The sequence below is a fragment of the Drosophila grimshawi genome, unplaced genomic scaffold, assembly GCF_018153295.1.
Source record: "Drosophila grimshawi isolate 15287-2541.00 unplaced genomic scaffold, ASM1815329v1 contig_1367, whole genome shotgun sequence".
In the NCBI taxonomy this organism is placed as follows: Eukaryota; Metazoa; Arthropoda; class Insecta; order Diptera; family Drosophilidae; genus Drosophila; species Drosophila grimshawi.
Window position 1 is genome coordinate 736,083 of NW_025062889.1, and position 17,250 is coordinate 753,332.

Below are 17,250 nucleotides of genomic sequence, written 5' to 3' on the forward strand. Positions count from 1 at the left end.
AAACCCACGAAATGAGTAACAATTTGGGAAAGACTCTTTTGGAAAAAAAGTGAGACCCACTCAAAGCAGCAAACTCAAATCTCAAAACTGACAATCTCAAAATCTTCAAACTCTCATTCAGAGATCACAACAACTACAACAACAATAAACATAAAGACAGACTCAGCTTTCTCAGTTACCCAAAACAAACAATTGCGAGTGCGCTGTAGCGGTACTTTCCTGTTGTTGTTGTTGTTGCTGCTGCTCAAAGCTCTTGTTTTTGGTTAGATATTTGAGCTGACTTTGCTTTTGGCTTATTGACTTCTCTCTCTCACTCGCCCATTCTCCCACTCTCCCGCTCTCTCTCTCTCTCTCTCTCTCTCTCTTTCTCTCTTTCTTGGCTTTTAGAGCTGATTATTTAGTGTTCCGATTTTCATTACGTGGTTTCGTCTTTGCTTTGCTGTTTTGTTGTTGTATTTAGCTCTTATTTTTTATATTTTTTGTTTGTTGTTTTTGTTTTTGTATTTTTTGTTTTGTTGTTGTCGCTGCCTGCTGCTGCTTGCCTGGCGGGTATTTAAAAAATTTCCTCATGTCGATGCTTTTGCGCTCAGTTTCAGTCGGTTTTTCAGTTTCGGTTTCAGTTCGAGTTGAGCGTGCGTCGGCATTGGCAGCAAACTTTATTCACCAACGAGATTCCAACGATTTCTGTGTGCTGTTTTCGTCGTTTTTGGATTTTTCAATTGAATCCAAAATCAAAATATATATATAACAAATATTTTGGTTAGTTTACCGTTTAGTGATAAACAAAAGCAACAAGTGAAACTATCGCTTAAAGCCTTGAAAATTCGGTGTGTGTGTTTTGTGTGTTTGAACAAAACTGAGTCAAGAATCGATTGCCAAACCAAACGTATCGAAACGGAAGCAGCTCTGACGAAAGCAATAAATCCACCTTACCAACTAACACCACCCCCAGCCCCCACCCCTCACACACAGTTCGCTCGCAAACTGTTTGTTTGGAAATTAACCTGATCTATTGAACTATTGTCGTTTTGTTTGTTGACTTCTCCTCAACTTCTTCAACTATTGACACGCTGCCTTTTCACTTAACATTTGTTTTGTTCGTGTTTTCTACGAGAAGCCTGTGTGTGTCTGTCTGTCTCTGTCTCTGTGTGTGTGTGCTTGTCATTTGCAGAGTTTTTCGCGCTTGCTGAGTAAGTTTGTTTTTCACGTTTTTTTTTCTGTTTCCTTTTCTTTTTTGCGCGCGCGCTCTTGCTGGAAAATTCATTGGCGTTGCGTTTGCAGCGCTTATATTTATTTGAAGGTTTCGGGTTTTGGTTTAGGCTGAATTTTTTTATTTATTTTTGTTGGTTGATATTCTTTTTTTTTGTTTTTTGCCTGCTCAGCACAAAATTTTTGTCTGTCGACATTTTCGACAGCGTGGCCAATTTTTTGCCTTATTGTTGTTGTTGTTTTAACATGATTTATTTCATTTATGCCCAGCGGCTATAAAAACCGGTTAGACAAAAATAAAAAAAAAATACAAAAATTGCCCATTTAAAAGTGTGTGTTTTATTTATTTATATAATTTCTTCTCGAACTGACAGCCAGAAACAATAAAAATCAATTGTCTAAGTGATCGAGTGCCCGATTAGCAAGCAACAATAAGTTCCGCAATTTCACACCCATTTTTTTATGCCCTGACCACATTAAAAATAGGCAGATGGGGTATATTGAATGTGTGCCTATGTATGTACCAGGCAGAATCTATAAAAAGTATATATATCTTCTTGATCACCATCAAAAGTCGAATAGATCTAGACATGTCCTTTTGTGTTTCTTTTCATTCTTATTAGCTCTACGATATCAGATCTCGAATTTGGAATATAACTGAAAATAACTGAATTTGTTATATTTTCGGTCGTTTAAAATTTCATCATGAAACGTTAACAAATATTGAAGAAATCGTATGAGAACATGTTACGCACAAGCATTTTCAGCACACACAGGCCTATCTATATAGACATATACATAGTCATAACTAAATATATATATAAGAATAGCTTAAAACCCGGTCTCAGCACATCTTCCAGTTCTTACTGGTTTTGCTTTTCTTTTTTTTTTGTTTGCGGAAGGTTTCTAGCACAATTAGGCGCGGCAAGTTCGTTGCCTAAGTCTTTTGATTTGGCTTACAAAAAAAAACAAAACAAAACAAAAATTGATTTGCACGCGACATTGAAAGCATCAATTATGCGAGCACACAACATTTTGATTGAACCCCGTCAAGCGGTTTCAATGTTAAGGTCTGACACAGACAACAAATATGCTAATGGCCAACAACAACAGCAGCAGCAGCAGCAACTAAAACAAATGGCTTGAATGAGCCAGTCCCGAAAGTAAAGTGCGACATCGAGCAATACACATATACATTCATCTATATATACACGATATATATATAGATACGATTTACGATTTGCATATGGCAAGTCGCTCCCCAAAAACAGATATCAAGTTCAGCTAGCGCATGTTGTGCATATCAACAAAATTTGATACACATTTTGTTGTTGCCAGGCCGGAAGCATAAAAATAAAATTCATCTATACGAAATAGCTAAAATATATACCAATAGATGTGCGTTGTCAAGCAGAGGGAGATAGAGAGATAATGCATCGTAAGATAGAAAGTGGCAATAAAATGAAATTTTATTGGCATTTTTATTGATTAAATATCTTAGTCACAGCATGTTTTTTCCCATCAGTTTTGGCTAGCCCTTACAAAATAGGTCAAATAGCTGAGCAAGCATGAAATTTCAAAAGATTTAATATGCATAAGCGATTTGGCGCTCTCATAAACATATATATACATTTTATATTTATATATATAAGCAGCTGCTCGGAGACTGAGCGATTTGGAGGCTCTCCGCCTTTTGGCTGTACAAAATTAGCAAGCGAAACGCAAATTTGGCCAAATTATGCAAATCTTTGGAACATAAGTCACATGGTCTTTTATATATACCAATTTGGATGGATTTTTCTCCACTTTTTTGATGTATGTATATAGGCAGATGCACTTAAGCATTTTATATAGATGTGTGTATAGCAATCCTTACGCTTGATTGCGCTTCGTAATTTTTGTTTTGCGACTCTTCTCAGATATTGCCCAAGCTAAAGCGAATGTTGGCTTTTAATAATGTATGACGCAGTGCATATTCTGCCACATCTTACATAAGCTGATTTCATAAACCAGAAAGAGCGCTCGAGCCGAGAGAGCTTGACTGGTTGATACCCTAAACTTAGTCTTTGCCCATAAATATAAATAATAATTTGTTTACTTGATGAAATCTGACAGTTTCATCAGTTGCTTCGTAGGCACTTTCCACAAACTTTACTATAACCCATTTAGCCACTTTATAATAAACAATCAACATTGTTGCTAAGCTCGCTTATACAAGCGAAATATTTGAATATAATTCTTCAAAAAAAGTCTCTTTTTTTTACATTCTCAAGTCGTCTATTGGAACTTCATCAAGATTGGTTAGCAAACACAAAAGATGTTAAGGAAATTGTATTTTCTTCATTGAGCCAACCACAAAGCAATCAAAACACACACATAATTTATAAATTGTTGTGCCATTATGTTGTTGCTATTCATATGCAACTTCAGTTCACTTAACTTCAGTTGATCTCTCCAAAAGGGCGACAATATAATGTGGTGGCTTTGCGGCATAAGCTTTTGCAACAGCTCAATTAAACATCTTTTCGTTTTTTTCGCAATAAAATGGGCAAAGACTTGGGTTTAGGGTATCTCGTAGTCGAGCTCTGTCGGCTAGAGAGGCTTTTCAAATCGATCAATTCTCGGCACATCTTTCAGGAATTTTCTACACACACCTAATTAGGTGAACAAGTGTAGAAATTCTTCAAGAGGTTGCTCACAGGTCATTGACTTTCAACCTGTGCAGAAACTTAACCGATACCGATACGAATTAGTTTTGGTAGTCAAGAAAAAAAAATATCTTAGAAAATGGCGCTGTGGGTCAGATAAAAATGTTGGTGATACAGCCAAGACCTAGTCCACATAGAGTTTCATTGGAAACCAGTTTATTTTTTGGATCCGGCATTCTGTGCGCGATCTCAGTTGGCAATTCAATGCATTTCAAAATCACACATAGTTTACATAATTCTCAGTTCGGCTCAATGTCAACACCTTGAAAGAAATCAAAAAGAGACAAAATGAAATAAGATTTAAGAAACAGCCAAGTCATGCTTTGAACGCATTTTCATTATAACTTTATTGTGTATGTGAAAATTGAGAAGTCAGCGAAGGCTGCTCGACTCGGTTAGCAAATCAATTTTGGGTTTTTTAGCACCGCCCCTTTAGAAATCCGTTAGCTAATTAAACCAAAAAAAGAAACCGCAATTACGCAAAAAAAAAAACCATCAATAAAGCAACACATGCTCAATTAGCGCCAATATGCCGAAAAAAATATAAAAAATATACAAATAAAATAAATAAATACAAAATTAAAGGAGACTCCAAATTGTCTGTGGGCAATTTGCATATCAAAAGACATCAGACAAAAAATCAATAAATTGACAATATAAAACTTAAATTTAAAGTGTCCGTGACCGTTGAAATCAGACAATGCCAAAAAAAAGAACTGCAAAGAAAAGATAAGAAAAGACATTAGATCAGCCATATGATATACGTAGATGTTCTAAGCCGGCTGTGAAACCGTTTAGTGTTTGGCTTCCGGTTCCGGTTTTTGGCACGCGAATTTTGCAATTTTGGTAAAGGTTACGAATTGGTTCCAAATTCTTTCCGGTTTTCAGTTCCGTTTTGATGCTATATGAACTGATAATAACGGTTTCGGATTCTTAAAACAAGAGAGCTCACCTAGGAAATACCCTGAGCCCGCTACCCTGGCCAGCTATTAAATACGCACCATTAAAAAGCTGAAAATAGATTGATCAATAGGAAAATAAGTTTTGATTGACAATATCTGTGTTTCCTATTCGACATGAAAAATGAAAGCTTGATTATTGATGAACTATCAATAATCTGTCAGTGTATTTTATATTGATTTATTTATTTATTCAACTATTTAGTAAACTAAATTCAGTCGACTCAAAAAATACAAAAAGTGGGAAACACTGATTATATTCAATTCAAAATAAAATTTTAAATCAAATGTTTATTAAAAAATAAATCAATTCTTATCGATACTAAGAAAATGTTTTTGCAGAAAGCTGTCACTTAAATGAAATAAACTTAATCTGATTATGGTGTACGATAACTTATATTCCTCAATCTCAAGCTCTTATATTGGATGCAGATTTTGAATAAATATGTTTTATGGGTTTTCAGATGCTTTCTTTTCATACTTTTCCCCAAACTCTAATCAGTTCAACAATTTTAAATGATCATTCCGGGTGCAATTCTGAATTGATCTTAAACACCGATTCCAAGTTGCCTCGAGCCAGTTACAAACTCCACCAGAAACTTAAAGTGCCCACTGTAAAGGTATGCAAACATGGCAAAACTGACTCCATACCAACCCTAAATAGATTTGTAAGCTTTGTGGCTGATTTTTGAAAGCGGCCTTGACACAAATACAAACTGTAAATTATCGAAAATGTAATCTCAAAATAGCTTCGCAGTTTTGTATCTTTTGTGTGTGCGTGTGTATCTGTGTGTGTGTGTATGTGTGTGTTACTTACAATAGACAAGTGGGATCTTGGGCAAGCAGCCACAAATTGTTGAACATGATTCGCTGTCGTATCTGACAGATAGATATTCGCATAATTGGCCACTAGCCAGCTGATGTGTTAAAGGGCACAAATCAAATCAATTGTTAATCGCATCAAGTCAAGGCAAACAAGCTCTACGCATTATATGTACATGGCATACACTGTTCAAAATTGCTATTTCAATTATTATTTCCTTGTCGTCTATTTCTACCTTTTATTATTATACTCGAATACCAACTTGAAGCTTGGTATTTAAATATTCATCTATGCCAGTGTCAGACAAAGTGTCAGAAATTCGAGTGTTAAAGAAATCGATAGCCTCGATAACTGCCTATCGATAACACCATATAACTCCCATTATATTAAAATAAGATTGAAAAGCTGATACCTTTCACATTTCTTGAGCTATACTCTCCAAATCGGAAAGGTTTACTCCCTCCAGACTTAAAAGATAGATTACTGGAAATCTGCTTCTATGAAAGTGTGTTGTTCACACCCAAAAATCGCTCGTTACACTTCCCACATTATTTGAGCTGCAGCCAAACCAATTTGAAAGTTAGTTCGCTGGTAACTCCCTAAATCTCTCACAGTTGTGGAGCTATAGTGGTCATATTTAAAAGCTGCATTAATGATTATTCAATAGTTGAGATTTGCATCGCAAAATGTTTTTGTTTTATTTTGTTGCAAATGGTGTTAAATTAGTATCACTTAAATAGATATTAATAAACTACTTAATTTCTTGACGTTTATCTTCCGTTTTTTGCGAGTTCAACTTAAAAATTTGAATATATTTCCTATTCAAGTCAGTCGAATATCTAAAATATTAATTAGATGATCATCATTTATATGCGACGCTATATGTTTTCAAATCTTCGCTGATATATATCTCTAGGCAATCGAAGTTAACGGTGAAATAGACTCAAGACTGCGCGGAATTAAAATTTAACATTAACTCAACTTGACCCCGTCTGCAATTTGACCTCAGCGCAGATCGAAACTAAACAAAAACTAAATTTTTATATTTTTCGTTGGTTTGTTTTTTCATTTGCATTTTGCAGCTTCTCCAACGTAGACAGAACCAGCAGCAAGTTGGCGCCACCCACAAATCTAGAGCCCTACACCATGGCCGTAATAACGGAGCATGGCAACACTAACGGTAATCATAGCAATGACACCAATACCAACACCAACACCAACAGCAACGACATCAATAGCAAGATGGAAGGCATCAGCAAAGCTGCAACTGAATCGCCGCATCTCGGCGAGCGTCAGCTGAGCACTGCTCAAACCATTCCCGAGTTCTTTGCCAAGAAGAACATATTCGTGACGGGTGGCACGGGATTCCTGGGCGCGGTGCTGATCGAGGCACTGCTGGACACACATCCCGACATCGGCACCATCTATGTCCTGGTGCGAAGCAAACGCAACTTTGATCCCAACGAGCGCATCAAGCGACTGCTCCAAAAGCCGGTGAGTAACACTACGAAATATATCCAAAACTAGGATGTCGAATCGATATCCCAATCAAGATCGGATCCGCTGGAAATTGACAACTGGGTACAGGGTATCGCACAGGCGAGCTCTCTCGACCAGAGCATTCCAATACAGAATGCATTTGTTTGTTTGCTTTGGGTCAAAAGACGTCACAAAAGACTCATTTGACCCATTTCCAAACCCGAAAGCGGACATTATTCAAGACAATTACGACTTGTTTTAATGGCGCCTTAATTTGTCGAAAGTGAAGTGGTTTCCGCTCCGCCTATTTAGCGGTTTCTTTTATTGTAATCCCCTCTATTACAACTATTACAATTTACACATTTGCTCTTTCTAATTTTATTGTTTGTCAGCACTTTTGACACTTTTCCATCATTATAAGTTTTAAGTGCACTTTTAATAGCGTACTTAAGTGAACCTTATGCTTTATTTTATCATACACAAAAGACTTATGCTAAAATAGAACTATTTTTTGTTAATATTGTATAATAATAAAAAGAAAAAGAATATTCTCTGGAATCGAAAGATTTACGATTCAAAACTAATTTGAATTTGAAAGGCGGACATTTGAGCAAAGCTCAAGAATAGTAAAGAGAGATCTCAAAAATTCCCAAGAATTCCGACAAGGAATCTTTTTAATCGTAATATCGTTGCTCTACGATTCCTGAAACGTTAAAAAAAAAAAACAATCTTTTTATCAAACTCCAAATAGAAAATATGAGAATCTAATTTTTTTTGTTTTTAAACTTACAGATCTTCCAGAAGTACAATGAGAAGTCGCTGGCCAAGGTTGTGCCCGTTGTGGGTGAGCTGACGGAGCCGAATTTCGGGTTTGGCAGTGAGCTGCTACAGGAGATGATCGAGCGGGTGAATGTGATCTATCACAGTGCGGCGACAATCCGGTTCAATTCACATTTGCGTACGGCAATCTTAACGAATCTGACCGGGACGATGCGCAGCATTGAGCTGGCCAAGCAACTGAAACAGCTGTCGGCGTACATTTACTGCTCGACGGCGTTCTGCAATAGCAACAATCGCGGCCTGATCACCGAGGAGGTCTACAAGTCCCAATTCGATCCGTACGAAATGATGAAGATGGCGGAGAACGACGATGAATGGATCGATTTCACACAGCAAAAGTGCAAAAGCTTTCTCAAGGATCATCCCAACACCTATACCTTCACCAAGAATCTCTCCGAGAATCTGCTCATGGCCGAGATGTCCGGTCTGCCGGCAGCCATCGTAAGGCCATCGATTGGTAAGTTTATCTATATAAATTGTCTGCTCTGAGAAAAGAGCGAGAGAGAGAGAGTTATCTAAATGAAAAGTGGAGAGTTTTACAGCGAGCGATTGTGGACTGTGTGGATCGTATGTGGAATCCAAGTCATGTGTATTCACAAATCTACACACAAAATAGGCAATTTGCTTTGTTTCGCGCTGCTTTATTCTGCACTGCTTTGTTTGCGCTGCTTTGTTTTGCATGCTGGCGCAACAAAACACAGCATATAACTGCATTTTTCACAGTTGTTGCTTATTGATTACACCCTGTAGCCTTTAATGGCTAAAGAGTGTATATTCGTCAATATATTGTCGAGTTGTTAATAGCCTTTGTCTTTATCCTTTCATAATTAATGAGTAGATTAAAATGGAGTTGTACAAGCATTAATCACAATTTTTTGCTTTCTTTTTCTTATTACAGTTTACGGCACACTGGAGTATCCAATGAAGGGCTGGGTGGGCAATGCGAATTCGGGTCATTTGGGTTTTCTGGCCGGTTTCATTAAGGGCATCTTTCGCACAATGTGCGGTAGTGCGAATGCCATAATCGATATAATACCATGCGATTATGTGATCAACAGTTCGTTAGTCATGGGCTGGTATGTGGGCACACGTCATATCGAACAGCCGGAGATCATACACTGCACATCGGGGGAGGTGAATCCGTTGAATTTGGCACAATTCTGCGACATTATCAATGACAGCGTCGAACGACATCCGCCCAACAGTTTTGTGTGGAAGCCAGCGACAAAGTTGCGCAACGGCTGGCGCTATAATCTATTCTTCTATCTGTTCCATCTGCTGCCCGCCATGATATTTTATATACCCGAGAAGCTTTTCAACCTTGGTATGCCGCAACACACGTAAGTGAAAATCAGATATGAAAATTAAAGGGTATGCACAAGTGTCATACTTGCCTAAACGCCTCGAGATTGCGAAGAACGATAAAATCCCGTTGGTTATTGGTCTATGCTTTCGAAAGTGGCTGGCTAGCATGGGGAGAGAGAGAGAGAGAGAGAGATAGAGAGCGTTCAGAGCGAGAGAATGATGGATAAAGAGAATTATGAAAATGTGAGAACCGAGATGAGAACGAGAACTCCTTGTAGTAAAAAGATTTACAAAAAAATAAAAACTAAATAAAAATGAATAATTATTTTATTATATTATATTATATTATATTATATTATATTATATTATACTATTATTTATTAATATATCTTATTTATCTGTGCAGTGCTTATGAGTACATGCGTGTGTTCCAGAATGGCACCAAGGCATTTGACTACTTCCTCGACAAGGACTTCCGCTATTCGATGAAGAATGCGCTGCGCGTATCCTCAATGATACATGAGAGCGATCGCAAGCGTTATAATTTTGATGCCAGCCGCTGTGATTGGTCGGAGTTCATCGATCGCTGCCTGATCGGCATTCGACGCTTCTATTTCAAGGAGTCGGCGGTGACAACCAAATGGCATCGCAATTACTGGATGGCGTAAGCAATCGTATACTCAGTTCTTGTATTTATTATTAATCTGAGTACTTTCTTGTATTCTAATTTTAGTTTCAATATTCTACACTATGCCGGTTTCGTTGCGATCTTTGCAGTACTCCTTTGTGTATTCGGTCCCCTCCTGGGCTTGAAAATTGGTCTGCCGTTGTCGCTGTGCGTTTGGGGCTTCTTGATCTGGCTATAATAACAAAAACAAAAACAAAAAACAAACAAAAAACACGTTACAAAAATTATAGAACTTCCTGCGAATCGCGCACATTGTGCAATATATTCAAAACTTTCACTCACCACCACACAAGGCAGTCCCGTCCCCCTTTCCCCCCTCACAACTTCATAGGGTATATCATGTATTTTTAATTTAAGTTCAACAAAGTCAACTTGAAAGTTAAACTTCGAATAAACAAATCTATCTACAAACAGCAATGCAATTAAGCCCAAAACTTAGCTCAAATCGTAGTCACATAAACAAATAGTCCTGGTTTATAGTCAAATAGTCAATTTTGTGTGCACTTGTATGTTACGAAAGTATATATACGCAAATATATATATATATACATATATATATATATATATATATATATTAATGTAAACGATTAAATATTAACAATGTAACTATAAATGAAATAAATATGACAATATAAATGTTAAGCTAAATGTCACGAGTATTGTTTTCTTTATACACTGAATCCAATCCAACAAGTGCCTGTGTTTTAAATCATTATGACATATTAAGCAACTGGCTGCAGGATATCTGCTAGTCGAGCTGTCTCGATTGGAGTTGTTTTTCAATATTTTCAAATTCAGATTGTCGAGCAACTTGTTTTAAATATTCGACAGTCCCAAAGTATGCTACGATATTTGAAGCTAATATTTATCCTAGCATACTTTAGGGGTCAATATTTATTTTCATACACAAATACCAACTACTTTCTTCTGTTATCTTAATGTAAATTATTGTCAATCGGATTTATATATATATTTATATATATCATTAGTTCGATATCTATAAATGGACAAGTGAATGCATAGCGCTGATTAAATCATTAGTTGATTTTTAAATCCATATGTAATTCATATATCCAATCACATTTTCCCCATTCGATGATGATCATGATAATGATGATGACGATGATGAAGTTGAGTATAATTATGCTCTTAACGTTGCTGATCACTGAACGCTGAAGTTCAACGAGACGAGACGCAGACTCGCCACTATCCGAGAGAAGAGAGCGGAGAACTGAGAGCCGAACTCGGTGAGTCGCATCGAGGCGATGAAACAGTTTCGCTTCGGCCGGCCAACGTATAAGTTGTGAGTTATTTGAGCGCGTATTGCAAGAGGAAAAGGCAAAACAAAACAAAACAAAAAGGCATCAAGTTTTCTAACGAACACAGCAACCCATATATATATATATATATATATACAAAGCAACGTAACTGTTTACAAATACATGCATATACACATACATACGCATATATGTGGATGTGTTTGTGGATATTGTTTACTACCGCACCAGCGCTAAAACAAACAACCAGGTGAAAGAGCAGTCAGCAAAAAAATCCAAAATAAAACAAAATTAAAAAAAAGCTGAGTTTAAAGACACACGAGAAAAAAAGAGAAATTTTCGATACTTCTGTCAACCCCACGACGCAGATATAAAAGAAAATAGTGAATATATATATATATATATATATAGACGACATATATATTGCTGAAGAGCTGCTCAGTTACAATGGCCAGGTAAGCACATTTTGGCCATAAACAATGGGTCAACAAAAAAAATTATTCCTGTTTGACTGCTTTTTTTTTTGTTCTTTTCACGTTTTGTTTTATTGAACTGAGACATGTGCTGCCAAATTTAGAGCTAGCACAAATTGAAAACCATATGTGACTCAAATGTAACTGTAACTGTAACTGTGATCCAGTTAGAAATACTCGAACACCGACTGAGTACCACTGAGTACTTGAAGTATCCATTAATTATGAGCATCATTAAATATTTACGATGTTCTGTCATAGGAATAACGAATTACAGTTGAGCACAACATCGTAAACAACGTTCGCTATTTAATCGTTATTATTCACGTATATATTTTACAGTATTATTATTTATGTTATCTACATATACAATTTCAATTGAAAATTGTAACTTCGTTAAGAGCTGAGATGCCTCTGTAAAAACTTTGACCCGCACAATTTCAGACTTCAGATTTATGCGCATAAATTTTAATTGTACGATTGCTCTGGGAAACTGGTTAATTGACCAAGTGGGAGGCGTTGATATATATAAATAATTATATATATATACAATGCATAGATGTAACAGGAACTTTAGTGGAAAAATACAATGTAAAATGATCAAAAGATATCCAATTACAAGCTCAATTATGTTCCCGCAAGTTAATACTTCGTTTTTCGACTTTTATGCATTTACCGCAACAAGGTCATCCAGCCTGTCTGTCTGTCTGTCTGTCCATCTGTCAGTCAGCTTCTAACCGGATTCTCCTGTTGAGCTGCGAACCTCAAATTACGAGAAGAACCGACTCGATTAATGCGATTTTTACTTCCTAAATTACAGGGCAAAGTGCTAACCAACCGCTACTTAAAAGTGTTGAGATAAAAAAAATACTTGTTTGCTTATTATATAGTGGAGTACTTGCGAAAATCAACAATTAATCAAAATGTATACTTATTAACATATATATATATATAATAAGCAATCCACAAAGTTAGGAATGATAAATGCAAAACAAAACATGGCATATAATATACAATGTAATTTTAATCTATCGTTTCCCTATTTCATATAGTTGTCAAAGGAACAAGTGGTCAACTTTATTATGAACAAAACAAATAAATTATGGGTTTTATTATGTTACTCACATTGAGACAACAATTCGTTAAAATCGGTCTACAAGGGTATAAAACTTTCGGCATGCCTTAACTTTCTATTTTGAGCTGAGAAAATATTGTATCAAGTTTACTGTCTTCATAATTCTCATTCACATTTAAATTCACAATTTTTGAGTTTGTTGACCTTAAGTTAAGCTTCAAATTCTCCATTCTGGAATAATAGGAAAGCATCATTTGTTGAGTATGTATTAAACTACATATTTAACAGTTGAGTGCAAGGTTATTTTCTAGTTGACTCTCTCGAGTGGAGCATTCTAGCAGGAAACTTGGATGGTTTTTAAAATTCCAGTACTTGTTCCACAAATCCATAATTAATTACAACAACTGATAATGCTTAAATTTTCGGTTCCACTTGGCTGGCTAAGGAGCGAAGCGAGTGAGTAAACCTCCAACAAAATCTAATCAGTGCAGCTCACTGCGGTTGCCACTCATAGATAAGAACACAATTTAAGGTTTAGCGTCAAAATTAATAATTCAACAAAAGGCCAACAACATAAAGAGCAAAAAAGAATAAACAGTAGTCACTGGCAAAAAAGATGGCTGTTAAACTAGGCCATGAAATTTGCAAAGTGGCAAGAGCGACAGTAAAAATGTTTGCCATTTATTTATTTATTAAGGTTTGTTTCAACTTAATTTAGAGAAAGCTATGTTTTTGCTGTGAGTATAACTCAGCTAGCTGAGGTGCCACAAGTTGTTGCAGCTGCGGCTTCTCAAGAAATCTCGTAAATTGCACATATGTGTATATAGACATATATACATACAAATATAATTGATCGTGTTGCAACAAAAGAGACACGAATTAACCAAAAGCCATTTGCTAAAAGGGAAGACACGTTGGAGACGACTGGCGCGTATCATTAGGGCCTTATTATAACCAACTTCCAAATTAGCCAATTGAAATTGTTGTTGCGTGTGAGTTGGTCACAAAAACAAAAAAAAAAGATATATATATATATATATATATGATTATACACCCTTGCATACCGACATCTAACTTTCACTATAAATTAAAAAATATATAAATAAACATGAGTTTGGTCCATCAAATAAAAAAGTTGTTCATATGTCAAACGAGCTCATCTGTCGATCGTTTGTTACTGCCATATGATATAGGGATACGACCCGACTGCCTTCGAGATATCGATATATATATATATATATACATATGCCTGTAGCAAGTAGACGAATATTGATCATTTTCATCAAGATAGCTTTAGTTTGCATAGCAACAGACAGAGAGAAAGAGAGAGAGATACGGCTATATCGACTATCTGATCAATAATATATATATTGTATTATGTATTATGTGTTGCATAACAAACTGCCAGACAAAAGAAAGGCTATAAAAATGTTGTCTGCATAACAAATCTGGGCTCCTAACAACTGCATAGCTTTGGCATCAATTTTTGCTCATTAGTGCGGTTTTTTCTTAACCTTATTTGATAGTTGCTATACATATATAGATATATATATATATATATATATATATATATATATATATATGTGATATAAAACCAATGATAAACCCTGATAATTGTATGCAAAAGAAACTCGTAGCTAGAATTCGAATAGTTCTCGTTTGGCAAAATAGCAAAACAAAAGTGGATTGAAATGAGATAACGACAGCTTCCTCTTACATTGCTACAATGTGTAGACCATGTAACCAATTTTTCAGTTTGCATTAGCGAAGCTCGACTGTATACTTTTTAGGCGTTGTATGTTTGTAATTTTTTTGAGGCACTTGCTGTTTGCATTAGACACGCTCAGCTCGTTAGAATATCTTCAAGGGTCACCTGAGTAATGTAGTTAGTTACACAAATACTGCGAGGCACAACAAACAACAACTCATACACACACACACACACAGATACAGGCATAGAGAAACTGGTTTGAGATTTGGACATTCGAGCATCATTAAGTTGGGTGAAATATGATTTGATGTTGGCCACAAAATGATCTTTTTTCTTTGCCAGTTTTTTAGTGTTTGCTTTTTGACTGTCACGATCGAATTAAGAGTAGTGGGGAAAGTTGCCGCCAAGTTTATGCAACAATAATAACTATAACTAATTTACACCATGCAGCAGCAACTCGACACCCATCACAGATTTTTATGCGGGACGCAATGTGTTCATTACGGGCGCCACTGGTTTTGTGGGCGTCACCATCGTTGAGAAACTGCTGCGAGATGTGCCCGATGTGGGCACCGTGTATCTGCTGATGCGCGCCAAGAAGGGCAAGAGTGTCGAGGAACGGCTCGAGGAGCTCAAAGCGAACTCCGTCTTCGATCGCTTCAAGGAACTGCAACTGGAGTCGCGCCTATCCAAAATTGTGCCCATCGAGGGCGATGTGGGTTTGGAGCATTTGGGCCTGTTGACCAAAGATCGCGAGACGCTCATCGCGAATGTGAATGTTGTCTTCCATTCGGCCGCCACACTCGATTTCTTCCAATCGCTCAAGGAGACGACGAACATCAATTTGCGGGGCACGCGTCGCGTTGTCGAGCTCTGCCAGCAGCTGCGAAAATTGGATGCCCTGGTGCACGTGTCCAGTGCCTATGTTAATTCCTATCTTACCGAAGTCGAGGAGAAACTCTATCCATCGCCCGATGATCCCGAAAAGATCATACAACTGGCCGAAACGCTCAACGATGAGGCGCTCAAGGCGCTGGAACCCAAGTGAGACTGACAACTGAAATTTATAAATATATATCTATGTGTGTGTATAATTGATAGATTGCTCAAGGATCATCCCAATACTTACACGTTCACCAAGCATCTGGCGGAGCACGAGGTGGCCAAGGTCTCCTCGCAATTCCCCTGCGGCATCGTTCGTCCCAGCATGAGTGAGTTAATCAAATTAAATTCAAGTCTATCAGTTTTAAGTTGCATTCATTTGATTTAAGTTACGGCCGCTTGGAAGGAACCCATACCCGGGTGGACAATCTCGAAGAATGGACCGCAGGGCTTCTTTATGGGCGCTTCGAAGGGCATTTTGCGCCGTTTGCCGCTGGATCCCTCAATCATCATGGACTACATACCCATCGATGTGGTGGTCAATGGCATTATAACGACGGGTTACTACGTCAATTCATTAAAGTGGGTATTTTGAACAAGTCGACCTGCTTGATGTCTTTTAAGTATTTATTTCTTTGATTGCAGAGCTAAGAACGGAGATCGTCCGGCTGAGCTGCAGATCTTCCATTTGACATCAAGCACATATAAACCATTCCGTTTTGATTTGCTCAAGGATAAGATCAATGGGTATTTGCATGATTATCCATTGAATAGCGCTGTCTGGTATCCCAATTTGCGTCTGGTTAGGAGTCTGATGCTCTTCCGCCTTGGCGCTATACTCTTCCATTTTATACCCGGCTTCATTCTCGACTTTGTCACCAAAGTTTCCGGTGGCAGGCCTATGTACGTCATCTGTTGATCTTTAAAGATATTTGTATATTAATTGAAATTGTATATCCATTCACAGTTTGATACGTTTGCACAAGAACGTTTGGAACTCGCTGAACACCTTGGAGCGTTTCATATTCACTGAATGGCATTTCGATAGCAAACGTCTCCTGGCGCTCTCCAAATCGATGAATCCCGCCGACAGGACAAAGTTCAACATTGACATTGGGGAACTGACATGGGATGAGTATTTCGCCAATACGATTCGAGGTGTGCGCCAGTATCTCAGCAAGGAGTCTCCCAAGAATCTGGAGAAGGCGCGTTCCAAAGACAAAATGTTCGTAATTATTCGATTGTTCGATACATTTTTGAGCCTGCTTATTAATTTGTCTCATTTTCTCTTATTACAATAGTTTGCTGGGTTTGCATGTGGCGCTTCAGCTGCTCTTCTTCTTTGGCGTCTTTAAACTGATTATTTGTGTGACCGGCATTTCCAACGCGAAAGCAGCTCTCATTATGCCCGTATTTTATTATCTCTTTGGACTGATTTAGGGCCTTCCATCTACATCCATTTACATCGGCGAATGTGTATTTTACAAATAGTTGAACAATTTCACAATAATATTTATGGCAAGGTTTGGTTTTACATCTCTTCATTTCTTTTGAACACAAATATAAGACACAAAAATATCAAATATAAATCTTCAAATTTATTTAAGTAATTTGAAAGGCAATTAACTTCACATGGTATATCGAGATGAATATCGATTGTTTGATTATCCTTATCGATGTTTGCCTACCGTGGCGATAGTACAAACGCAGTGTTTGCGCAGTCGTTTTTTCTTAAGTAACAGCAAAGCACTCAGTTGGCACTGTTATGATGATCCGATTACACATTAACAGCTGTTAAATTTAAACTATAGTTAAAATTGA

General features: G+C 37.1%; 2 protein-coding genes across 3 annotated transcripts; both read left to right on the forward strand.

Annotated features, from left to right (window-relative positions):
• The first annotated feature begins 713 nt into the window (after positions 1-713).
• LOC6568791 (putative fatty acyl-CoA reductase CG8303) lies at positions 714-10,224 on the forward strand. The gene is made up of 6 exons (XM_001995257.3): positions 714-759; positions 6,782-7,193; positions 7,971-8,475; positions 8,917-9,358; positions 9,730-9,987; positions 10,057-10,224. The coding sequence occupies exons 2-6, from the start codon at positions 6,846-6,848 to the stop codon at positions 10,187-10,189; spliced, it is 1,686 nt and encodes a 561-aa protein (XP_001995293.1). The 5' UTR covers positions 714-759; positions 6,782-6,845; the 3' UTR covers positions 10,190-10,224.
• Positions 10,225-11,305: 1,081 nt separating this feature from the next.
• Positions 11,306-17,012, forward strand: LOC6568790 (putative fatty acyl-CoA reductase CG8306). 2 transcript variants are annotated; one of them, XM_001995256.3, is made up of 7 exons: positions 11,306-11,743; positions 14,998-15,591; positions 15,649-15,758; positions 15,819-16,011; positions 16,075-16,332; positions 16,397-16,654; positions 16,731-17,012. In XM_001995256.3, the coding sequence occupies exons 1-7, from the start codon at positions 11,736-11,738 to the stop codon at positions 16,867-16,869; spliced, it is 1,560 nt and encodes a 519-aa protein (XP_001995292.1). In that variant the 5' UTR covers positions 11,306-11,735; the 3' UTR covers positions 16,870-17,012. The 2 variants fall into 2 exon arrangements, with proteins under 2 accessions (XP_001995292.1, XP_032597058.1); XM_032741167.2 differs by having other exon boundaries at positions 11,721-11,743; positions 15,001-15,591.
• The last annotated feature ends 238 nt before the right edge of the window (positions 17,013-17,250 follow it).